The 27,969-nt window shown below is 35.6% G+C and overlaps 1 protein-coding gene across 4 annotated transcripts in view; it reads right to left on the bottom strand.

Annotated features, from left to right (window-relative positions):
- Positions 1–27,969, bottom strand: part of vwc2l (von Willebrand factor C domain containing 2 like) — a 197,361-nt gene that overhangs the window by 35,547 nt on the left and 133,845 nt on the right. For all 4 annotated transcript variants that reach the window (XM_088083137.1, XM_088083134.1, XM_088083138.1 and 1 more), the window contains one exon: positions 20,469–20,598. In XM_088083137.1, coding sequence (XP_087939263.1) covers positions 20,469–20,598 — 130 coding nt within the window. The remainder of the gene's footprint in view (positions 1–20,468; positions 20,599–27,969) is intronic.

Raw genomic sequence — 27,969 nt, 5'->3', positions numbered from 1 at the left:
CAAAATTTGACATGTCCCAAAAACAGCTGAAAACACCTCAAAACAGCATAAACTAACATGCTGAGACACGCCATAGCATTAAAATGTCTTAAAATGGCCCAAAACACCATAATATAGCATGTTGAAAAAATGACCAAAAAAGCAAGGCTATAGTATGGCAAAAATGTCAAAATTTGACATGTCCCAAAAACAGCTGAAAACACCTCAAAACAGCATAAACTAGCGTGCTGAGAGACGCCATAGCATTAAAATGTGTAAAAACAGTCAAAAAACATCATAATATAGCATGTTGAAAAATTGACCAAAACAGCAAGGCTATAGTATGGCAAAAATGTCAAAACTTGACATGTCCAAAAAACAGCTGAAAACATCTCAAAACAGTATAATATAACATGCTATGAAACGCCATAGCATTAAAATGTGTCAAAACAGCCAAAATACATCATAATATAGCATGTCAAAAAATTGACCAAAACAGCAAGGCTATAGTATGGCAAAAATGTCAAAACTTGACATGTCCCAAAAACATCTCAAAACAGTATAAAATAACATGCTAAGAAACGCCATAGCATTAAAATGTGAAAAAACAGCCAATACATCATAATATAGCATGTTGAAAAATTGACCAAAACAGCAAGGCTATAGTATGGCAAAAATGTCAAAATTTGACATGTCCCAAAAACAGCTGAAAACACCTCAAAACAGCATAAACTAGCGTGCTGAGACACGCCATAGCATTAAAATGTGCCAAAATAGCCAAAAACATCATAATATAGCATGTCGAAAAATTGACCAAATAAGCAAGGCTATAGTATGGCAAAAATGTCAAAAATTGACATGTCCCAAAAATAGCTGAAAACATCTCAAAACAGTATAATATAACATGCTAAGACACTCCATAGCATTAAAATGTGTAACAATGGCCAAAAACACCATAATATAGCATGTTGAAAACATGACCAAAACAGCAAGGCTATAGTATGGCAAAAATGTCAAAATTTGACATGTCCCAAAAACAGCTGAAAACACCTCAAAACAGCATAAACTAGCGTGCTGAGACACGCCATAGCATTAAAATGTGCCAAAACAGCCAAAAACATCATAATATAGCATGTCGAAAAATTGACCAAAACAGAAAGGCTTTAGTATGGCAAAAATGGCAAAACTTGACATTTCCAAAAAACAGCTGAAAACACCTCATAACAGCATAAAATAACATGCTAAGAGACGCCATAACATTAAAATGTGTAAAAAAGGCCCAAAACACCATAATATAGCATGTTGAAAAATTGACCAAAACAGCAAGGCTATAGTATGGCAAAAATGTCAAAATTTGACATGTCCCAAAAACACCTGAAAACACCTCAAAACAGCATAAACTAGCGTGCTAAGACACGCCATAGCAATAAAATGTCTAAAAATGGCCCAAAACACCATAATATAGCATGTTGAAAAATTGACCAAAACAGCAAGGCTATAGTATGGCAAAAATGTCAAAACTTGACATGTCCCAAAAACAGCTGAAAACACCTCAAAACAGCATATAATAACATGCTAAGAGACGCCATAGCATTAAAATGTGTAAAAATGGCCAAAAACACCATAATATAGCATGTTGAAAAAATGACCAAAAAAGCAAGGCTATAGTATGGCAAAAATGTCAAAATTTGACATGTCCCAAAAACAGCTGAAAACACCTCAAAACAGCATAAACTAGCGTGCTGAGAGACGCCATAGCATTAAAATGTGTAAAAACAGTCAAAAAACATCATAATATAGCATGTTGAAAAATTGACCAAAACAGCAAGGCTATAGTATGGCAAAAATGTCAAAACTTGACATGTCCAAAAAACAGCTGAAAACATCTCAAAACAGTATAATATAACATGCTATGAAACGCCATAGCATTAAAATGTGTCAAAACAGCCAAAATACATCATAATATAGCATGTCAAAAAATTGACCAAAACAGCAAGGCTATAGTATGGCAAAAATGTCAAAACTTGACATGTCCCAAAAACATCTCAAAACAGTATAAAATAACATGCTAAGAAACGCCATAGCATTAAAATGTGAAAAAACAGCCAAAAACATCATAATATAGCAAGTTGAAAAATTGACCAAAACAGCAAGGCTATAGTATGGCAAAAATGTCAAAATTTGACATGTCCCAAAAACAGCTGAAAACACCTCAAAACAGCATAAACTAGCGTGCTGAGACACGCCATAGCATTAAAATGTGCCAAAATAGCCAAAAACATCATAATATAGCATGTCGAAAAATTGACCAAATAAGCAAGGCTATAGTATGGCAAAAATGTCAAAAATTGACATGTCCCAAAAATAGCTGAAAACATCTCAAAACAGTATAATATAACATGCTAAGACACTCCATAGCATTAAAATGTGTAACAATGGCCAAAAACACCATAATATAGCATGTTGAAAACATGACCAAAACAGCAAGGCTATAGTATGGCAAAAATGTCAAAATTTGACATGTCCCAAAAACAGCTGAAAACACCTCAAAACAGCATAAACTAGCGTGCTGAGACACGCCATAGCATTAAAATGTGTAAAAACAGCCAAAAACAACATATTGAAGCATATCGAAAAAATGACCAAATAAGCAAGGCTATAGTATGGCAAAAATGTCAAAATTTGACATGTCCCAAAAACAGCTGAAAACACCTCAAAACAGCATATAATAACACGCTATGAGACGCCATAGCATTAAAATGTGTAAAAACAGCCAAAAACATCATAATATAGCATGTCAAAAAATTGACCAAAACAGCAAGGCTATAGTATGGCAAAAATGTCAAAATTTGACATGTCCCAAAAACAGCTGAAAACACCTCAAAACAGCATAAACTAGCGTGCTGAGACACGCCATAGCATTAAAATGTGCCAAAACAGCCAAAAACATCATAATATAGCATGTCGAAAAATTGACCAAAACAGAAAGGCTTTAGTATGGCAAAAATGTCAAAACTTGACATTTCCAAAAAACAGCTGAAAACACCTCATAACAGCATAAAATAACATGCTAAGAGACGCCATAACATTAAAATGTGTAAAAATGGCCAAAAACACCATAATATAGCATGTTGAAAAATTGACCAAAACAGCAAGGCTATAGTATGGCAAAAATGTCAAAATTAAATATGTCCCAAAAACAGCTGAAAACACCTCAAAACAGCATATAATAACATGCTAAGAGATACCATAGCATTAAAATGTGTAAAAAAGGCCCAAAACACCATAATATAGCATGTTGAAAAATTGACCAAAACAGCAAGGCTATAGTATGGCAAAAATGTCAAAACTTGACATTTCCAAAAAACAGCTGAAAACACCTCATAACAGCATAAAATAACATGCTAAGAGACGCCATAGCATTAAAATGTGTAAAAACAGCCAAAAACAACATATTGAAGCATATCGAAAAAATGACCAAATAAGCAAGGCAATAGTATGGCAAAAATGTCAAAATTTGACATGTCCCAAAAACAGCTGAAAACACCTCAAAACAGCATAAACTAGCGTGCTGAGACACGCCATAGCAATAAAATGTCTAAAAATGGCCCAAAACACCACAATATAGCATGTTGAAAAATTGACCAAAACAGCAAGGCTATAGTATGGCAAAAATGTCAGAATTTGACATGTCCCAAAAACAGCTGAAAACATCTCAAAACAGTATAAAATAACATGTTAAGACACGCCATAGCATTAAATTGTGCAAAAACAGCGCAAAACAACATATTATTGAATGTCGAAAAAATGACCAAAACAGCAAGGCTATAGTATGGCAAAAATGTCAAAACTTGACATGTCCCAAAAACAGCTGGAAACAGCTGACAATTCCATAAAATAGCATGCTGATATTTGCCATAGCATAGAATTTTGCAAAAACAGCCAAAGACACAATAATATGGCATGCCAAAAAAACGACCCAAAAAGTAAAGCTATAGTATGGCGAAAAATGTCAAAAAAAGACATGTCCCAAAAAACAGCTGAAAAGAGCTGTAATCTGCATGAAAAAGCCTGCTAAGATACCCCACAGCATAGAATGTTGCAGGAAAGGCCAAAAGCTGAAAACAGCTGACAACTGTATAAAAAAGCGTGCTGAGACTTGCCATAGCATAGAATGTTGCAAAAACGGCCAAAAACACCATAATGTTGAGTGTCGAAACATGCAAGCAGCTGCACCCTGGCTTATGAGAATGTTTAACATGTTTATGAACCAGCAGCAGCAGCAGTTTGAGCATGCAGTGAAAGGAAACCACATGTGGAGGGTTGGAAACGCCCCAGCACCAGGAGAAAGACGCTTCTAACCAATAATGACACCCCAAGATGCAGGCCGATGTTTTTACTCGAATATGCTACCCCAAGGCCAGCCAATGAGGACAGACAAACAGAAGAGAGAGTCATGACGAAACGGACCTCCAGATAAAGAACAAAAGATCAGTGTGTGGGCTTCTGGGGACTTTTTGTGCTTGTGTGCTTCTGCTTTATCTATCCTAGACCTTGTGTTAGACAGTATCTGTCACTGCCGTCAAAAGGCGGGGGGTTGTTGCCTTTGATTTACACTTGTGACATTTTTGTCTTTGAATAAAGCCTGCCTCGAGCAGTTTTAATCCTTTTCCACCATCCCTGTGTGTTCGCCTTTTCATCCTTATAAAAATCTGGTGAGTGGCTAAAATGACAAAATAAGCATCTTACAATTGCATTAAATAGCCTGCTAAGACAAGCCATAGCATACAATGTTGCAAAAACGGCCAAAAACACCATTATATGGCATTTCGAAAAAATTACCCAAAAAGCAAGGCTATAGTATGGGGAAACATGTCAAAAAATGACATGTGCCAAAAACAGCCAAAAACAGCTGTAAACTGCAAAAAATAGTGTGCTTAGACCAGCCATAGTATAGAATTTTCCTGAAACATCCATAAACACCATAAAACGAAATGTCGAAAAAATGACTTAAAAAGCAAGGCTATAGTATGGCAAAAATGTCAAAATTTTCGGTGTCCCAAAAACAGCTGAAAACACCTCAAAACAGCATAAACTAACGTGCTAAGAAACGCCATAGCATTAAAATGTGTAAAAACAGCCAAAAACATCATAATATATCATGTCGAAAAACTGACGAAAACAGCAAGGCTATAGTATGGCAAAAATGTCAAAATTTGATATGTCCCAAAAACAGCTGATAACACCTCAAAACAGCAAATAATATCTTGTTAAGACATGCCATGGCATGAAAACGTGCAAAAACAGCCAAAAACAACATATTATTGAATGTCGAAAAAATGAACAAAAAAGCAAGGCTATACTATGGCAAAAATGTCAAAATTTGACATGTCCCAAAAACAGCTGAAAACATCTCAAAACAGTATAAAATAACGCGCTAAGACACGCGACACCATTAAAATGTGCAAAAACAGCCCAAAACAACATATTATTGAATGCCGAAAAAATGACCAAAAAGCAAGGCAATACTATGGCAAAAATCTCAAAAATTGACATGTGCCAAAAACAGCTGAAAACACCTCAAAACAGCATATAATAACATGCTAAGAGACGCCATAGCATTAAAACATGCATAAACAGCCCAAACCACCATAATATATCGTGTCGAAAAACTGACAAAAAAACGCAAGGCTATAGTATGGAAAAAATGTCAAAAATTGACATGTCCCAAAAACAGCTGAAAACATCTCAAAACAGTATAAAACTACATGCTAAGAAACACCATAGCATTAAAATGTGTAAATATGGCTAAAAACACCATCACATAGCATGTCGAAAAAATGACCAAAAAAGCAAGGCTATAGTATGGCAAAGATATCGAAATTTGACATTTCCCAAAAACAGCTGAAAACATCTCAAAACAGCATAGAATAACGTGCTAAGAAACGCCATAGCATTAAAATGTGTAAAAACAGCCAAAAACATCATAATATAGCATGTCGAAAAAAATTGACCAAAACAGCAAGGCTATAGTATGGCAAAAATGTCAAAATTTGACATTTCCCAAAAACAGCTGAAAACATCTCAAAACAGTATAGAATAACGTGCTAAGACACGCCATAGCATTAAAATGTGTAAAAACAGCCAAAAACATCGTAATATAGCATGTCAAAAAAAAATTGACGAAAACAGCAAGGCTATAGTATGGCAAACATGTCAAAATTTGACATGTCCCAAAAACAGCTGATGAAACCTCAAACCAGTATAAAATAGCGTGCTAAGACACGCCATAGCATTAAAATGTGCAAAAACAGCCCAAAAAAACATATTGAAGCCTATCGAAAAACTGACCAAAAAAGCAAGGCTACAGTATGGCAAAAATGTCAAAATTTGACATTTCCCAAAAACAGCTGAAAACATCTCAAAACAGTATAGAATAACGTGCTAAGAAACGCCATAGCATTAAATGTGCAAAAACAGCCCAAACCACCATGATATATCGTGTCGAAAAACTGACCAAAACAGCAAGGCTATAGTATGGAAAAAATGTCAAAAATTGACATTTCCATAAAACAGCTGAAAACATCTCAAAACAGTATAAAACGACATGCTAAGAAACACCATGGCATTAAAATGTGTAAATATGGCTAAAAACACCATAACATAGCATGTCGAAAAAATGATCAAAAAAGCAAGGCTATAGTATGGCAAAAATGTCAAAATTTGACATGTCCCAAAAACATCTGATGAAACTTCAAACCAGTATAAAATAGCGTGCTAAGACACGCCATAGCATTAAAATGTGCAAAAACAGCCAAAAACAACATATTATTGAATGTCGAAAAAATGACCAAAAAAGCAAGGCTATAGTATGGCAAAAATGTCAAAATTTGACATTTCCCAAAAACAGCTGAAAACACCTCAAAACAGTATAGAATAACGTGCTAAGAAACGCCATAGCATTAAAATGTGTAAAAACAGCCAAAAACATCATAATATAGCATGTCGAAAAAAATTGACCAAAACAGCAAGGCTATAGTATGGCAAAAATGTCAAAATTTGACATTTCCCAAAAACAGCTGAAAACATCTCAAAGCAGTATAGAATAACGTGCTAAGAAACGCCATAGCATTAAAACGTGCAAAAACAGCCCAAAACAACATATTGAAGCCTGTCGAAAAACTGACCAAAAAAGCAAGGCTATAGTATGGCAAAGATGTCAAAATTTGACATTTCCCAAAAACAGCTGAAAACATCTCAAAACAGTATAGAATAACGTGCTAAGAAACGTCATAGCATTAAAATGTGTAAAAACAGCCAAAAACAACATATTATTGAATGCCGAAAAAATGATCAAAAAAGCAAGGCTATAGTATGGCAAAAATGTCAAAATTTGACATGTCCCAAAAACAGCTGAAAACATCTCAAAACTGAATAGAATAACGTGCTAAGAAACGCCATACCATTAAAATGTGTAAAAACAGCCAAAAACATCATAATATAGCATGTCGAAAAAAAATTGAGGAAAACAGCAAGGCTATAGTATGGCAAACGTGTCAAAATATGACATGTCCCAAAAACAGCTGATAACACCTCAAAACAGCAAATAATAACTTGTTAAGACACGCCATGGCATTAAAATGTGTAAAAACAGCCAAATACATCATAATATAGCATGTCGAAATATTGACCAAAACAGCAAGGCTATAGTATGGCAAAAATGTCAGAATTTGACATGTCCCAAGAACAGCTGAAAACATCTCAAAACAGTATAAAATAACGTGTTAAGAAACGCCATAGCATTAAAATGTGTAAAAACAGCCAAAAACACCATAACATAGTATGTCGAAAAAATGATCAAAAAAGCAAGGCTATAGTATGGCAAAAATGTCAAAATTTGACATGTCCCAAAAACAGCTGAAACATCTCAAAAAAGTATAAAATAACCTGGGAAGAAACGCCATAGCATTAGAATGTGTCAAAACAGCCAAAAATATCATAATAAAGCCTGTCGAAAAATTGACCAAAACAGCAAGGCTATAGTATGGCAAAAATGTCAAAATTTCACATTTCCCAAGAAGATCTGAAAACATCTCAAAACAGTATAGAATAACGTGCTAAGAAACGCCATAGCATTAAAATGTGTAAAAACAGCCAAAAACATCATAATATAGCATGTCAAAAAAATGACCAAAAAAGCAAGGCTATAGTATGGCAAAAATTTCAAAAATTGACATGTGCCAAAAACAGCTGAAAACATCTCAAAACAGCATATAATAACGTGCTAAGACACACCATAGCATTAAAATGTGCAAAAACAGCCCAAACCACCATAATATATCGTGTCGAAAAACTGACCAAAAAAGCAAGGCTATAGTATGGCAAAGATATCGAAATTTGACATGTCCCAAAAACAGCTGAAAACACCTCAAAACAGCATATAATAACGTGCTAAGACATGCCATAGCATTAAAATGTGCAAAAACAGCCCAAAACAACATATTGAAGCCTATCGAAAAACTGACCAAAAAAGCAAGGTTATAGTATGGGAAAAATGTCAAAATTTGACATTTCCTAAAAACAGCTGAAAACATCTCAAAACAGTATAGAATAATGTGCTAAAAAATGCCATAGCATTAAAATGTGTAAAAACAGCCAAAAACAACATAATATTGAATGTCGAAAAAATGACCAAAAAAGCAAGGCTATAGTATGGCAAAGATATCGAAATTTGACATTTCCCAAAAACAGCTGAAAACATCTCAAAACAGTATAGAATAACGTGCTAAAAAACGGCATAGCATTAAAATGTGTAAAAACAGCCAAAAACAACATATTATTGAATGTCGAAAAAATGACCAAAAAAGCAAGGCTATAGTATGGCAAAAATGTCAAAATTTGACATTTCCCAAAAACAGCTGAAAACACCTCAAAACAGTATAGAATAACGTGCTAAGAAACGCCATAGCATTAAAATGTGTAAAAACAGCCAAAAACATCATAATATAGCATGTCGAAAAAAAATTGAGGAAAACAGCAAGGCTATAGTATGGCAAACATGTCAAAATATGACATGTCCCAAAAACAGCTGATGAAACCTCAAACCAGTATAAAATAGCGTGCTAAGACACGCCATAGCATTAAAATGTGTAAAAACAGCCAAAAACAACATATTATTGAATGTCGAAAAAATGACCAAAAAAGCAAGGCTATAGTATGGCAAAAATGTCAAAATTTGACATTTCCCAAAAACAGCTGAAAACATCTCAAAACAGTATAGAATAACGTGCTAAGAAACGCCATAGCATTAAAATGTGTAAAAACAGCCAAAAACATTGTAATATAGCATGTCGAAAAAAAATTGCCGAAAACAGCAAGGCTATAGTATGGCAAACATGTCAAAATATGACATGTCCCAAAAACAGCTGATGAAACCTCAAACCAGTATAAAATAACGTGCTAAGACACGCCATAGCATTAAAATGTGCAAAAACAGCCCAAAACAACATATTGAAGCCTATCGAAAAACTGACCAAAAAAGCAAGGCTATAGTATGGCAAAGATGTCAAAATTTGACATTTCCCAAAAACAGCTGAAAACATCTCAAAACAGTATAGAATAACGTGCTAAGAAACGTCATAGCATTAAAATGTGTAAAAACAGCCAAAAACAACATATTATTGAATGCCGAAAAAATGACCAAAAAAGCAAGGCAATACTATGGCAAAAATCTCAAAAATTGACATGTGCCAAAAACAGCTGAAAACATCTCAAAACAGCATATAATAGCATGCTAAGACACACCATAGCATTAAAATGTGTAAAAACAGCCAAAAACATCGTAATATAGCATGTCGAAAAAAAATTGAGGAAAACAGCAAGCCTATAGTATGGAAAAAATGTAAAATTTTAAAATTCCCCAAAAACAGCTGATAAAACCTCAAAACAGTATAGAATAACGTTAAGACACACCATGGCATTAAAATGTGTAAAAACAGCCAAATACATCATAATATAGCATGTCGAAATATTGACCAAAACAGCAAGGCTATAGTATGGCAAAAATGTCAGAATTTGACATGTCCCAAGAACAGCTGAAAACATCTCAAAACAGTATAAAATAACATGTTAAGAAACGCCATAGCATTAAAATGTGTAAAAACAGCCAAAAACACCATAACATAGTATGTCGAAAAAATGATCAAAAAAGCAAGGCTATAGTATGGCAAAAATGTCAAAATTTGACATGTCCCAAAAACAGCTGATAACACCTCAAAACAGCATAAACTAGCGTGCTGAGACACGCCATAGCATTAAAATGTGTAAAAACAGCCAAAAACAACATATTGAAGCCTATCGAAAAACTGACCAAAAAAGCAAGGCTATAGTATGGCAAAAATGTCAAAAATTGACATGTCCCAAAAACAGCTGAAAACACCTCAAAACAGCATATAATAACATGCTAAGACACGCCATAGCATTAAAATGTCTAAAAATGGCCCAAAACACCATAATATAGCATGTTGAAAAATTGACCAAAACAGCAAGGCTATAGTATGGCAAAAATGTCAAAATTTGACATTTCCCATAAACAGCTGAAAACATCTCAAAACAGTACAGAATAACGTGCTAAGACACGCCATAGCATTAAAATGTCTCAAAACAGCCAAAAATATCATAATAAAGCCTGTCGAAAAACTGACCAAAAAAGCAAGGCGAAAGTATGGCAAAAATGTCAAAAATTGACATGTCCAAAAAACAGCTGAAAACATCTCAAAACAGCATATAATAACATGCTAAGACACGCCATAGCATTAAAATGTCTAAAAATGGCCCAAAACACCATAACATAGCATGTTGAAAAATTGACCAAAACAGCAAGGCTATAGTATGGCAAAAATGTCAAAATTTGACATGTCCCAAAAACAGCTGAAAACACCTCAAAACAGCATATAATAACATGCTAAGACACGCCATAGCATTAAAATGTGTAAAAACAGCCAAATACATCATAATATAGCATGTCGAAATATTGACCAAAACAGCAAGGCTATAGTATGGCAAAAATGTCAGAATTTGACATGTCCCAAAAACAGCTGAAAACATCTCAAAACAGTATAAAATAATGTGTTAAGACACGCCATAGCATTAAATTGTGCAAAAACAGCACAAAACAACATATTATTGAATGTCGAAAAAATGACCAAAACAGCAAGGCTATAGTATGGCAAAAATGTCAAAATTTGACATTTCCCAAAAACAGCTGAAAACACCTCAAAACAGCATAAACTAGCGTGCTGAGACACGCCATAGCATTAAAATGTCTAAAAATGGCCCAAAACACCATAATATAGCATGTTGAAAAATTGACCAAAACAGCAAGGCTACAGTATGGCAAAAATGTCAAAATTTGACATGTCCCAAAAACAGCTGAAAACATCTCAAAACAGTATAAAATAACGTGCTAAGAGACGCCATAGCATTAAAATTTGCAAAAAAAGCCCAAAACAACATATTGAAGCCTATCGAAAAACTGACCAAAAAAGCAAGGCTATAGTATGGCAAAAATGTCAAAATTTCACATTTCCCAAGAAGATCTGAAAACATCTCAAAACAGTATAGAATAACGTGCTAAGAAACGCCATAGCATTAAAATGTGTAAAAACAGCCAAAAACATCATAATATAGCATGTCGAAAAAAATTGAGGAAAACAGCAAGGCTATAGTATGGCAAAAATGTCAAAATTTGACATTTCCCAAAAACAGCTGAAAACATCTCAAAACAGTATAGAATAACGTGCTAAGAAACTCCATAGCATTAAAATTTGCAAAAAAAGCCCAAAACAACATATTAAAGCCTATCGAAAAACTGACCAAAAAAGCAAGGCTATAGTATGGCAAAAATGTCAAAATTTCACATTTCCCAAGAAGATCTGAAAACATCTCAAAACAGTATAGAATAACGTGCTAAGAAACGCCATAGCATTAAAATGTGTAAAAACAGCCAAAAACATCATAATATAGCATGTCGAAAAAAATTGACGAAAACAGCAAGGCTATAGTATGGCAAAAATGTCAAAATTTGACATTTCCCAAAAACAGCTGAAAACATCTCAAAACAGTATAGAATAACGTGCTAAGAAACTCCATAGCATTAAAATTTGCAAAAAAAGCCCAAAACAACATATTAAAGCCTATCGAAAAACTGACCAAAAAAGCAAGGCTATAGTATGGCAAAAATGTCAAAATTTCACATTTCCCAAGAAGATCTGAAAACATCTCAAAACAGTATAGAATAACGTGCTAAGAAACGCCATAGCATTAAAATGTGTAAAAACAGCCAAAAACATCATAATATAGCATGTCGAAAAAAATTGACGAAAACAGCAAGGCTATAGTATGGCAAAAATGTCAAAATTTGACATTTCCCAAAAACAGCTGAAAACATCTCAAAACAGTATAGAATAATGTGCTAAAAAACGCCATAGCAATAAAATGTGTAAAAACAGCCAAAAACATCATAATATAGCATGTCGAAATATTGACCAAAACAGCAAGGCAAAAATGTCAGAATTTGACATGTCCCAAAAACAGCTGAAAACATCTCAAAACAGTATAGAACAAAGTGCTAAAAAACGCCATAGCATTAAAATGTGTAAAAACAGCCAAAAACATCATAATATAGCATGTCGAAAAATTGACGACAATAGCAAGGCTATAGTATGGCAAAAATGTCAAAATTTGACATGTCCCAAAAACAGCTGATAACACCTCAAAACAGCATATAATAACTTGTTAAGTCACGCCATGGCATTAAAACATGCAAAACAGCCCAAAACAACATATTATTGAATGTCAAAAAAAATTGATCAAAAATGCAAGGCTATAGTATGGCAAAAATGTCGAAATTTGACATTTCCCAAAAACAGCTGAAAACATCTCAAAACAGTATAGAATAATGTGCTAAGAAACGCCATAGCATTAAAATGTGTAAAAACAGCCAAAAACAACATATTATTGAATGTCGAAAAAATGACCAAAAAAGCAAGGCTATAGTATGGCAAAAATGGTAAAATTTGACATTTCCCAAAAAAAGCTGAAAACACCTCAAAACAGTATAGAATAACGTGCTAAGAAACACCATAGCATTAAAACGTGTAAAAACAGCCAAAAACATCATAATATAGCATGTCGAAAAAAATTGACGAAAACAGCAAGGCTATAGTATGGCAAAAATGTCAAAATTTGACATTTCCCAAAAACAGCTGAAACACTTCAAAACAGCATAAAGTAGAGTGCTGAGACACGCCATAGCATTGAAATCTGCAAGTATGGCCGGAAACACCATAATATAGCTTGTCGAAAAATTGACAAAAACAGCAAGGCTATAGTATGGCAAAAATGTCAAAATTTGACATGTCCCAAAAACAGCTGAAAAAGGCTGACAATTCCATAAAATAGTGTGCTGAGAAACGCCATAGCATTAAAACGTGCAAAAACAGCCCAAAACATCTTTATATTGCGTGTTGAAAAAATGACCAAAACAGCAAGGCAAAAATGTCAAAAAATGACATGTCCCAAAAACAGCTGAAAACAGCTGACAATTCCCTAAAATAGCATGCTGAGATTTGACATAGCATAGAATTTTGCAAAAACAGCCAAAAACACAATAATATGGCATGCTGAAAAAACGACCCAAAAAGCAAGGCTATATAGTATGGTGAAAAATATCAAAAAATGACATGTCCCAAACACAGCTGATAACACCTCAAAACTATTTAAAATAACGTGCTAAGACACGCCATCGTATAGAATTTTGCTGAAACGTCCATAAACACCATAAAACAGCATGTTGAAAAAATGACCCAAAAAGCAAGGCTATAGTATGGTGAAAATGTCAAAAAATGACATGTCCCAAAACAGCTGAAAACATCTCAAAACAGTATAGAATAATATGCAAAACACGCAATAGCATAGAATTTTACTAAAACGGCCATAAACACAATAATACGGCATGTTGAAAAAATTACCCAAAAAGCAAGGCTATAGTATGGCGAAAATGTCAAAAAATGACATGCTAGAAAAAAAAAACAGCTGAAAACAGCTGGATACCATGTAAAATAGCGTGCTAAGACATGCCACAGCATAGTATTTTGTTGAAACGGCCATTAACACCATAATATGGTATGTTGAAAAAATGACCCAAAAAGCAAGGCTATAGTTTGGCAAAAATGTCAAAAAAAGACGTCCCAAAAATGACTGAAAACTGTTAGAAACAGTATAGAACAATAGTGCTAAAACCAGCCATAGCATTAAAATGTGTAAAACAGCCAAAAACATCATAATATAGCATGTTGAAAAAATGACCCAAAAATAAAGGCAATAGTATGGCGAATATGTCAAAATTTGACATGTCCCAAAAACAGCTGATAACACCTCAAAACAGCATATAATAACTTGTTAAGTCACGCCATGGCATTAAAACATGCAAAACAGCCCAAAACAACATATTATTAAATGTAAAAAAAAAAATTGATCAAAAATGCAAGGCTATACTATGGCAAAAATGTCAAAATTTGACATTTCCCAAAAACAGCTGAAAACAGCTGGAAACAGTGTAAAATTACTTGCTTTGTCGTGCCATAGCATAGAACTTTGCAAATATGGCCCAAAACACCAAAATATAGCATGTTGAAAAAATGACCCAAAAATAAAGGCAATAGTATGGCGAATATGTCAAAAAATGACTTTTCCAAAAAACAGCTGAAAAGAGCTTGATACTGTTGAAATAACATGCTAATAACATGCAATAGCATAGGATTGTGAAAAAAATGTCTAAAAACACCATAATATGGCATGTTTAAAAAATAACCCAAAAAGTAAGGCTATAGTATGACAAAAATGTAAAAAATGACATGTCCCAAAAACAGCTGAAAAAGGCTGACAATTCCATAAAATAGTGTGCTGAGAAACGCCATAGCATTAAAACGTGTAACGTGTAACAGCCCAAAACATCTTTATATTGCGTGTTGAAAAAATGACACAAAAAGCAAGGCTATAGATGGCAAAAATGTCATAAAATGACATGTCTCAAAAATAGCTGAAAACAGTCAGAAACCGCATGAAATGGCGTACTCAGACCAGCCATAGTTTAGAATTTTGCAAAAATGGCAAAAAAAACCCCGCCATAATATGGCATGTTGAAAAAATGACATAAAAAGTAAGGCTATGTAGTATGGTGAAAAATATCAAAAAATGACATCTCCCAAACACAGCTGGAAACAGCTGGAAACTATTTAAAATGGTGTGCTAACCCCAGCCATCGTATAGAATTTTGCTGAAACGTCCATAAACACCATAAAACAGCATGTTGAAAAAATGACCCAAAAAGCAAGGCTATAGTATGGTGAAAATGTCAAAAAATGACATGTCCCAAAAATAGCTGAAAAGAGTTTGATACTGTATGAAATAATATGCAAAACACGCAATAGCATAGAATTTTACTAAAACGGCCATAAACACAATAATACGGCATGTTGAAAAAACTACCCGAAAAGCAAGGCTCTAGTATGGCGAAAATGTCAAAAAATGACATGTCCCAAAAATTACTGAAAACAGCTGGAAACTGCATAAAATAGCGTGCTCAGGCACACCATAGCATAGTATTTTGCTGAAACGGCCATACCACCATAATATGGCATGTTGAAAAAATGACCCAAAATGCAAGGCTATATAGTATGGCAAGAATGGCAAAAAAATGACATGTCCCAAAAACAACTGAAAACAGCTTGATACCAAAAATAATAGCATGCTAAGACAGGCCATAGCATAGTATTTTGCTGAAATGGCCATAAACATGATAATATGTCATGTTGAAAAAATGACATAAAAAGTATGGCAATAGTATGGCGAATATGTCAAACAATGACTTGTCCAAAAAACAGCTGAAAAGAGCTTGATACTGTTGAAATAACATGCTAAAACATGCAATAGCATGGAATTGTGAAAAAATGTCCAAAAACACCATAATATGGCATGCTGAAAAAAATGACCCAAAAAGTAAGGCTATAGTATGACAAAAATGTAAAAAATGACATGTCCCAAAAACAGCTTAAAATAGCTGTAAACTACATAAAATAGCATGCTGAGACACGCCATAGCGTAGAATGTTGCAAAAACGGCCAAAAACACCATAATATGGTATGTCGAAAAAATGCCCCAAAAAGCTGGGCTATAGTATGGTGAAAAATGTCAAAAAATGACATGTCCCAAAAACAACAGAAAATTGCATTAAATAGCATGTTGAGATACTCCATAGCACAGAATGTTGCAAAACCAGCAAAAAACAACATAATATGTCGTGTTCAAAAAATGACCAAAAATGGAAGGCTATTGTATGGTGAAAAATGTCAAAAAATGACATGTCCCAAAAATAGCTGAAAACTGCGTGAAGTAGCGTGCTGAGACACGCCATAGCATAGATGTTGCAAAAATGGCAAAAAACACAATACAATGTCATGTAAAAAAATTGCCCACAAAGCAAGGTTATAGAAAGGCAAAAAATGTTAGATTATGACATGTCCCATAAACAGCTGAAAACCATGTGAAATAGCTTGCCAAGACATGTCACAGCATAGAATGTTACAAAAAAAGGCCCAAAACACCATTATATAGCACTTTGAAAAATGGCGAAATTGCCATACTACAGTATGGCGAAAAATGTCAAAATATGACATGTCAAAACAACAGCTAAAAACCACATAAAACAGAGAAATGGCCAAAAACATCATTATATAGCATACAAAAAAAACAACTGAAAAAGCGATTTGAGAGACCAGCAAAGAGTGGAAACTCACACCTTCATCCTAATCCAAGCTGTTCATTCCCACCCAAGAGAAATGAACCCCTTCATGAACATGCAAGCAGCTGCACCCTGGCTTATGAGCATGTTTAACATGTTCATGAACCAGCAGCAGTAGCAGCAACAGTTTGAGCAATCAGGGACAGGAAACCACATGTGGAGGGTTGGCTGGCACCAGGAGAAGGAAGCTTCTACCCATTCATGACACTCCAAGAAGCAGGCGGGCGTTTCTACTCGAATATGCCACCCCAAGGCCAGCCAATGAGGGGAGACGAAGAGAAGGTTAAGTGATAATGCAATGGACCTCCAGATAAAGAGGAACAACAGATCACTGTGTGGGCTTTTTGGGACTTTTTGTGCTTGTGTGCTTCTGCTTAATCTAGCCTAGACCTTGTGTTAGACAGTATCTGTAACTCCTGTCAAAGGGACTGAGGTAACTGTTGCTTTTGATTTACGCTTGTGACATTTTTGTCTTTGAATAAAGCCTGCCTCGAGCAGGTTAAACCTTTTTCCACCATCCCTAGGTGTTCGCCTTTTCATCCTAATGAAAATGTGGTCAGTGGTCAAAACGACCAAACATGACAAAAAAGCAGCTGTAAACTGCTGATGGCTTATTTACAGGATTTTGACATACCATTTATACTATGACTTTTATGCTATTTTGGATGACATATTATAGTATGGCTTTTTATCATATTTTGGAATCCATACTATTGATTTTTTTAAGCTATTCCGGACAACATACTATACTACAACATGTCTATGCTATTTTGGACACCATAGTATACTATGGCACTTTGATGCTATTTTGTATGACATAATATAAAAGACATTTTTAAGGTACTTTGGATGACATACAATAGTATGACTTTTTTATGGTATTTTTGATGACACACTATAGCATTACTTTGTGATGCTACTTTGGATGGCATACTATAGTATTACTTTTTTATGTGATTTTAGACGACATACTACAGTATGACATTTTTATGCTATTTTGGATGACATGCTATATTATGACATTTCATGATCTTTTATTCGACACATTATACAATGAGGATTTTATATTTTGTTATAGAATTACCTCTCAATATGATATTTTGGAAGACATACTATAGTATAACTTTTTTATGCAATTTTGGGCGCCACACTATACTATGGCTTTTTTGGGATTTTGGACGACATAGTATACTATGACTATTTTTATGTGACTTTGAACTACATACTGTAGTATGACTTTTTTTATGGGATTTTGGGCGACATTCTATACTATGATGTTTTCATGCTAGTTTGGGTGCCATACTATACTATGATTTTTATTGCCACGTTGGAAGAGGTATATAACCTTTTAATGCTATTTTGGACGACACACTAAACAATTCATTTTTTTATGTGATTTTGGGTGACATACTATATGATGACATTTCATAGTCCTTTATTCGACACAGTATACAATGACGATTTTATATTTTTTTTTATAGCATGACTTCTCAATGCGAATTTAAAGAACATACAATACTATGACTTAATTATGCTATTTTGGACAACATGTCATACCTTGACTTTTTTTATGATTTTGGTCATCATGGTTCATCATAACTTTTTTTTAAAATTTTTATTTTGGATGACATACCTTTATTATCATTTTTGACAACGAACTATACTTGGCCATTTGTTGATTCTTTTTGCTGACATGCAATGCTATGACTTTGTATTTTTATCTATTTATTTTTTTACGCCACAATATAGTTTGACTTTTTTATGATTTTGACAACATATTATAATATGCCTTTTTAATGATTTGTTTTACAACATAATATAATATACTTTTCTATCACTTTTTTTTTACATAATTTCAGACATCAAAGTATAGTATCACTGTACAATATCTTTTGATCAATGTCTGAGCCTTATTTTAACATTACATTTGCCACCCCATTACACCCCTGTGTACACTGCAATACACAGACAGCTAGCACAGCGTCAGCTAACTAAGCTACATAACCAAATACTACAGCTTGAAACAAAAACATAAATAATTGACAATTCAATGTGTCATTTGAGCGCTGATAAAGGTTAAGGCCAGCTCAGCATTCGTTTGTATCGCATCATGCCTATCAGTTTGTAGCTTCATGTCACCAGCTTCCACTGAAAATTGCTCAAAGCCTGTTGCTGTGTCGCTCGTAGTGTAAACACAGCATTAAAATCGCTCCCTTGTGAGAAAACATATTGATATTTTAAAAAGTTTGTGCTAATGTCACAAAATGATTTGAAACCAAACACAGCAGGTAAAGTAAAAAGCAAAATGTGTGACTATCTTCCACAATTGCATGTCTAACTGGAGCACATAGGCCTAAGTAGATGTCTTTCTTTCACAGCCCCCTGTCCCTTGGCCAAAAATGAGAGCTAAACAGCCTTCTTCATTGTCCTCTCCCCACAGCCCTCAGCTCCCACAGAGATTTAACTAGCTGCCAGAGCCTGACCAGGCACCCTTGGGGAGCCTGGAAACGGCAGGCCTACCCTGAAATGCCAAGGGTGTCACCGTGTCCTGTCAGCCTGGATTAGCTCTCTCCTAGCAGCTTCTGCAGCCTTGTTAGAGTGGGTGTTTGTGTGTTAGTGTGTGTGTGTGTGTGTGTGTGTGTGTGTGTGTGTGTGTGTGTGTATGTGTGCTGAAATAAAAGAAAGAAAGCAAGGGGGATAAAAGAGGAAATGAGAGAAAGTGTGAAAGAAAATGTGGGTAGATGTGGTGAAACAGCCATTTGGCATCTGCCTCAAATGAAATTCCTCTCATTACATTAATAGGTCAACCACCCCTTGAAAAGAAAAGAAAATATATTTCATGATATTTGTTTTGCCACCTTTCAGCTGGAATGAACAATGTCTATATTATTGGTGTGGAGCTTAACATAACGAGGAGACTGAATGCAATAACAAGGCTTATAATCAAGAGAGCACATCTTATTATTTACCAGGTTTTCATCTGAGTTCAGGAAAACTTTCTTCGCTAGCTCTCACTGCTCGTAAAGGATCTAAAGCTTTCATTTGAGGTGTGTAACACGACAAAATAAAAATCTTTGATTAGAGAATGCAACACTGTGTTGCAACTGTATCTAATATTACCCACTAGCCCTCTGTGCTGTTGAACGTACCAGCCAGGATCACACTGCGGATGTGCAGCTACTGTATTTCAGTCATAAAGCTCCATCTGTCCCTCAGGATTGGTGCTGGCATGGGGAAATCTCCCACCTCGCCTTGTAAATAGCCAATGAACCATTTGAATCCTATAATTCTAATTTAGGGATTGGCTGTGTGTGACAAGGGCGTTAGGGCACTAGGAGATAAAAGGCTCTCCCAGGACCCATTAGTCCCCCCTACCATGCCTTTAATCAATGGGCTAATGTTTACTCTGCTTAGTGTGTCATTTATAATTAAAACTAGTACTGCTCATTAGTGGCCAACGGGCCCAAGGTAATAATTTTAATTCATAAAACATCAATTACATCCTCATCCGCTAAAGGCGCGGCCATCAAATGGCGATACCACAGATAAACTTGCCGTCATTGGTTTAATGAAAATTTAATGACTTCTGAGGAGTGTGCGATGAATTGCAGAGGAGATGAGTGTTTACCATTTTTACAGATGGGGCAGCATTGCTCCGGCTCGTACACAGGGTTGACACACTCTGGGACGGCGCAGTCGGACACCACACAGTGCACCTCATTATTTGGTTCGCAGCGGCACCATTCACAGGGTGACGGCTGTGGGGAGAGGGGGAGAAAATCTGGGTTAGATGATTCAGTAGGTTTCACCTTTATCAGTGTGTGTGCTTTATATGATTACCACTGGTTAGCTGAAGAAACAGCCTGCTCCTGGGCTGATGTTCCCCTGGTTAAAAGTGTTCTTATTTTATGCATCTCATGCTGTCTTCATAAACAAAGAAACAAGTTTATAAATTATTCACAAGGCCAGTTTTATTTGGCTTCTTGCATCTCAACAAACAGAGCCTGTAGCTGACGTTGAATAAAAATCACCAGAAATAACTAATAAGGGAGTCTATAAAGTAGTGTTCATGATATTTAGTATTTTGCTGCATTCTGCTGCGGCCTGCCTCAGGAAACACTTCAGAGGCTTATCTTACCACCTCTGCAACATGTAAATCAGCGCTATGCAGCTCTCTCCGTGCTGCTGCCTCTTACTTGACTCTATCTTTACAAAGTCTCTTGACCGGAAAATGAACTGTAATGCAATTACATGGAGTGGAAAAACACAAACTGTTTCCATATCACGAAAGGTCAACTGTTCATCATATTAGATTTTCTTTCTGCTCATCATGGTAAACAGTCTTTTGAGGGCATCTCTGCTTTATCAGCAACTCTGCACGCTGTACTAATCTTTGAGGTTAAATGTTTCATATTTGATAACCAATTGCTGTTTAAATTTAATAAAATATAAATTTTTGGGGGGGTTAGTTAAGTCAGTGTATGTAGAGAGCAGCAACAAGAAAAAAAATGGTTTAGATGAGTCATAATAATTTGGGTGAGTTATCAGTTTGAATTCCACAATGACTGCTGCAGTCAATGTGTTAACACATATGAGTTTATATTAGAAAGCAGATACTTTGTGAGCAAATGTTGACTCGTGAATGGCATTTAGGTGACTAATGATGTGCTTTAATTAGGCTATGTAATACTGGTATGTACTCCGAACATTTTTAAATGAGTATTTTGATATTTTTGGGATATGTGCTCATTCACTTTCTTGCTGGGAGATTGATACCACTCAGAGGTCTGTGTGGCAAATCCAGTTTTTTTCACCAAAATGACTGCATGTCTACGGGTTCCTTTAACATGGAAAACCCATTAAAAAATGCGATGGACTGCTTTCCCATTGCCAGCAGACAAGAGCTGTGTATACGGCTCTGCAGTAGACGAGTAGGCCTTTCTGTGTATTCTTTCTTTTTTTTTCCTGATGTGTCACATTAAGCATCAAGGACTGGCTGATAAACAGGTCAGCAAACAGCAGCATGGAGGGCAGTGAAAATTTTACGGTAGTTAGTTATTTATATACTTTGCTCTTTCTGTCTCCCGACTAAAGTTTGAAACATGTAAGAGTGCTGATTGCTAGTTTATTATTTTCTAGGTATTTTATTTGGCCCATCATTGCATTGTGCCTGCAGAGAGGCTAAAATGAGCATGGGTGTTGTATTTCCATCACTGGGAGTCAAAGCTGATTGTAGCTGGATCCAAAAAATACCCATGACTACTGCAGAGACATTTGTCTCAGGAGTAAAAGCTGATTGCTACCTTTCCAAATAAATATGACGGCCAATATGACGACGTTATAGCGGGTGTTAGTGTTTTTTTCTTTTGTGTGTCCATTGGGAAAGAGGCTTTATCTAAGCTTTGCATAAAACTGGGAGAAACTCTGCCCAAAGGTCTACCAAAGCTCACTAATTGCTGCTAGGTAAACAGCAGAGGCTCATAACCCTGCATAAAATGGTAAAGTAATATTTTATACAGTTATTTTCTGTATGAATTTAACAAATGAGATTTAACATATTAATTAGTGAGCTTTAGAGTGGGGATGAGCATAATTAGGGTACTTGAGTACTATTACATGGCTAACATTACCTAACAGTTGTTGTTGGAACAGAGCCGAGCTGTTTCTGTGTTATTGTGAGTTTGCTGGAACCGCTAAACAGCTAGGTGTAAGATATCAGCCGCTGCTGCTGTGTTAGCGCATGCTTACCATGCTGATGTTAATCTGACTGGGAGGACAGCACCTTGGAAAAAGTCCATCAGGAAGTAATGGATTTTTTTCTTGAAGCATTGTTGTCAAATAGATGAAGATAGTTAGATTTTTTTATGCGAGCACTTGTAATTTAATGCCGGTACTCATATATGGAAGTTACTCAAAATACCCATCCCTTTTTAATTGGGGGTGGAACCAAGCTAGCTGTTCCCCACTTTTTTTTTCATCTTTATGCTAAACTATGCTCACCAGCCGCTTGCTCCAGCTTAATGTACATTCAAGGGAGTGATGTCAAACTTTTTATCTCTCTCTCTGCAAGGAGTAACAAAGTCTACTTCCCAAAATTTCAAAATACTCCTTTAAATGCTGGATGTTGTCCTGTGGAATAAATGATCGTTTTGTCATTATTCTATCTACTATCCCAAACTACATCACTTCCAGACAGTTTGCTAGTAAAGCTGAATTGTAGCGACGACAATAGTACCAAAGTTCATAAATGAAAGGGCCGTGGTAATACTGGATGCTTTAAAACGACTTTTATCAGCCATTTTTTGCCAGGATGCATTAAGTGGTTTAAAGTGGGAAGTGGCCAGGCTTGTCTTTTTTATTTGAATTTATGGCAGTCTGGATGTTCTGCAGCCATAAATTGAATTCGAACAGAATCAAAAGATGAAGGCCGGGTGAGCGGGGAGGGGCACTGTAGAAATTAAAGTGAATGCATAACCCATTCTCTGATTGTGGCCATACATCCTTATCTTCAAACTCTATATCTATATGTAAAATGAAATCTCCAAGGGCAATTCAGAAATCAACTTGAGACTGTTAAACCTCAATCATTCCCCTCCTAGAAGATAATAAAGATAGCATGATGTATGTTGTCTGATGTATGATGTCTCAGCTGTACTTCCTGACAGGTCAGACAAATGTCTGATGGGAGTAAAAGTTAAGACGTGAAACTGTCTCTCAGATAAGATGTTTATAAATGGAAACGAAAAGTAAAAAATAAGACTCTTTAAAAGAAAATTAATAAGTACAGGAACTGTGACAGCAAATATGTGTGGAAATCTGTAACTTGTTCGTGTGCTGGTACAAAAACTTGTTTTGTATCTAGTGTTAAAAGATTCACACTCTTAGTGGTGTTAATGATGATAGATTTCATCTGCTCATTCATTTCGCCTGTTGCATATTTTAGAGCTGCTGCTCCCTGATGTAAAAGCACGCTTTTCCTTTTCGAATGTAGTAAAGCTGCTCTGAAATGAAAGAAAAAAAAGAAGAAATACACATATAGATAGAACCTGAACATCTTTAACTCCTCTCATTAGAAATTCCTGTCAGAAATTCTTTTTAAATCATACCCACACAAGTAGTTGACACCAGTGCGCTCATGTAAATAAACCCTGGCAAAAATATTTCCCTCTCGCAGAGTTAAACATCCTTACAGCTATCTTCCCCTCTGTCAGTTTGAGCGCTCAAACAGAAACGTTCCAATTACACAGCAAGTTGTTGTCTCATACATATGGAGGATGGACTACATTTTGCCAGCCTGACAGACTTAATCTGTGGGGGCTGGCAAGGTGGGACTCAGGGTCAGAAGTGGAGCATATAGGGCCGTGTCTGACACATACAATCTCCATTCAGGATGTCATAGCTCTAACAGGAGTATTTGGCTTGTCTTGGCATCATGAATATATAAAGCTTGCTTAGCTTTGCTGTCCATGAGCTTTCTGGGTTGAGTGAAGATACCTTAACCATGAGCAACATAAAAAATCAATTATACCTCACTTTAAATTACCACTTCCAGCAGCAGAAACCCAGGTTCAGTCATGATTATGTAATAATAAATATGTCTCGCAAGGGAATTGAAGCAACAGCAGTTTGTAATAATGAGTTTCAAACTGAGTGTTTATTACAGTCTTTAAATGGAGGCTGAAGCCTACTTAACGTGTTTACAGGCATACTGATATTCATTTTAGGCCTTTCTAGAATCCCAGTGTTTTTTGCATGCAAACATCTTATCCTGGTTTCAGAAATCTGAATGATCTTGTTTTTGATAAAGCCAATATGCTAGCTGGAGTTCTGCAACAAAAAGTGAGATAAAGTTATTGGCACCCCCAAGGGGGACCAGGGGAGGCCATGGCCCGCTGATACATTTGCTGCATCCCCACCAAAAATAACTGAAAGCTGATATCACTGTCTTTAACATGCTGAGGTGCTCTTTTTCAGCAAGCAAAAAGGTAGTGTTATCTTGTGAAATTAGACAACCTAAGGCAGGGGTGTCTAAACTTTTTTGAATGGGGTCAGATTAGATAATAGAAAAATACCCGGGGGCCAGCTTCTTCTTTTATCAAATAGGTTATTTTGGAAAAAAAAAAACCAAAATGTTTCATCTTCCACTGAAAAAGTATTCAACTATCCACTGTTCCTGACAGCGGTGGCCCTCACTTGATGACTTTCATCTATTGTTTACTGTCTGTTTATACAGAAACCCTAATTTTGTCTGCATAGTAATTGATGCATGTCTACAAACTGTATGATAGTACTGCTCATGGAAAAAGTGCAAAGTGATCTTGCTTGATTAGCCAATATTGTGTGGTGGGGGCCGCGCATATTGAAAGACGAGCCACGGGCCATTCAAAATCTGACTGCAAGCCATGATTGGCCCCTAATTGGACTTTGAACATGCCTGACTAAAGCCATCCTTTGGTATCAACCATGTCAGCATAGCTGTCAGAGAGGGGGCTAAATTTTGGCAAGGAAACAACCGGCATGGCCATTTTCAAAGTGGTCCCTTGAACTCTCACCTCAAGATATCTGAATAAAAATGGGTTCTATGTCTATCCACGAGTCTCCCCTTAACTTGAGAGGACTTGTTCCCAGTAAATGTTTTGATCCTTAAATTCAAATTAAAGCTGTTCATTTGTCTTTTTAAGGAAAAGGACAACCAGCAACCTATTTTAAGAACAATGAATCAACTAACACATGTATACAGACACTTAACACATAAAAAAAGGGATAACTGTGGAACTCAAAATGTAAACTTTACCAGTGTTAGTCTATGCAAATAATTAAAAAAAACATAAACTATATCTACCCCAGTATATTAGTATCTGATTTCTCAACTCTTCATACTGACAGTTTTAAAAGAGTTAGCTAGTTTAATCTGGCCTACATACTACAACAGAAAAATGGAATTCCTGAAATTCATTTATGCCTTTTGGTTTTGGTACGCCACCCAAAGATATTCTGTGGCCTCATCTTCCTCATCACAGACAAACATGTCCTCAACTTGAATCATTGAATTATTAGTCAATGAAACACAAAAATGGGATGCATTCCAATTGATCCAAAGTGTGACCATATGGAGGAGCTGACTCATGTCCTTATTCTGGATGGCCTCCTGCCTTACACCTACAGACCTCTGATTGATGTGCTGAACCGACGTTACTCTACTTCCATCCTATATGAAGAATGCAAGAAGATGAGGTGCTGTAAGAACTACGTGGGGTTCCATGGTCACGTCTGGCCCATGTATTAAAACCCTTTCTGAGAAGAAAGCGAACGCCTACAAAGAAAGTCTGAAAATCTAATGCGGAGAATTTACTGTATTGTGTCTCCCTCGTCCTTTATTACTGCTGATAAGATGGAGAAAATAAAACCAGAATTCAGCAGAGTCCTGGGAGCCAGAAACAAAAATGGGCTCATTCTTAAATGCTGAAAAAGCTCAGTTGGTGCAGAAATGAGAATGTCTGGGTGTGGAGGAGTCAGACAGAACTGCATTGATGCTGACATTCAAAGACCTGGATAAAGTTGAAATGAAAAGAATATGAATAACCAGGTTCGTTGTGTTAGATGGGAGTTTATATCCCTAATATCAGTACCAGGATACTAATGTCTATGCAAACATGTCCTTCATAACAAAAGCAGCTATGAACAGGATCAACGCAAAAACATAACATTTCTTAACAGAACCTTCACTTAGCAGATGATGGTCAATTACATGTTAGTTTGAAGTATCTAATTAAGGGTAAAAGCACAGCACAATCATGAACTCACTCTAGGAGCAGGACAATTAGGTAAGTGGATGTAAGGATCCAGCTTACACCAATTTTGATTAATATTTGATCAGCTGCCAAACACACAGCAAGGAAATTACTCTAAAACATAACAATGGGAACAATTAGACACAGTTTCACTGGAGTCTGCATCTGGCACAGATACAACTTCCCTTTTCCCCCATGAGGCATATTACTATCTTTAGAGGATAGCAGAGCAGACGATAAGACATCATATAGCAGCTCTTAAAGTACACATTAGTGATGTAAAAATGTAAATCTGCTGAACCTTTCATTTGTTTTTCTCAGCAATATGCATTGTCTGGAATAGTTGCTGCTGGTAAAGTGTACGGATAAATTGGAATTAAACTCAACATAAGAATTAACATATATTATTCATGTGGTTTGAGGCAATGCAATCAATATATTTGAAAATGAATGTGTGCCAGAAACAACAGAACTAAGGCTTAGATTTATTGTTTATGGCTCACATTAATTTTTATTGTTGTCAAACTGGCAAGAAATGGGCAGCTGGCTTTTTTTTGCATTCTGAATGCAATGTTAGGAGTTTTGTCATCTAACGGTGTATCTTGAGCTCTAACTTACACTTAATCCATGTTGTATTACAGATGTTTTTTCTTTTTTCTTTTTTTTTTTTACAGTTGGTAATACACACATCTTGACTCATTTTTCTTCATGCAGTGCAAAAAATGACACAAAAGTAATTCGAGTAATGCTGTACAAATCTACTATTTACTAGTCATACTTTTATAGGACAGCCACAGATAGATAGAAATACAGAAGTGCTAGTCAAGCCTGTCTTCTGCATTTACATCACAACTTATGTCTCTTGCCCTCAGGAGTCTTTAATGGGGGTCATAGAGGAATGAGCTCAGTGTTTTGGGTCCCAGCATTTTATTTTGATTTATTTATGTTTTTGGTCCACTTTAAGATGTAGCAGAATGTAACAAACTGCTGTCTAAAGTAATTTGTAATTCATGAATATTATATAAAAAAAAATCAACTGTTTTTTACAATAGTAAGTACACATTGGCAGAATGGACTGTAAATACACATACTTTTGGTGGTGGTTGAGTTTCTGAGACAGCAACTAACAGTGTGGTCATTTTGAATGATGAATGCATTTTGTGTCCACAGAGTATTCCACATTGACTTCTTTGGAAGAACATTTGTGGTTTATTTCTATGTCATATACTTTGGGGCAGCACAATCCATGTATCCTAAAGTCAAATTTTGCATGCTTTTTGTTTTAATGAAACTTTGCTTATGCTAAAAACAATTAATAAATTATAGTTTAAATACATA

This window comes from Plectropomus leopardus, chromosome 10 (assembly GCF_026936395.1).
Source record: "Plectropomus leopardus strain MGB_pleo_1.0 chromosome 10, ASM2693639v1, whole genome shotgun sequence".
In the NCBI taxonomy this organism is placed as follows: domain Eukaryota; kingdom Metazoa; phylum Chordata; class Actinopteri; order Perciformes; family Serranidae; genus Plectropomus; species Plectropomus leopardus.
Note: the sequence above shows the minus strand (reverse complement) of the source record. Positions and strands in the feature narration are given on the sequence as shown.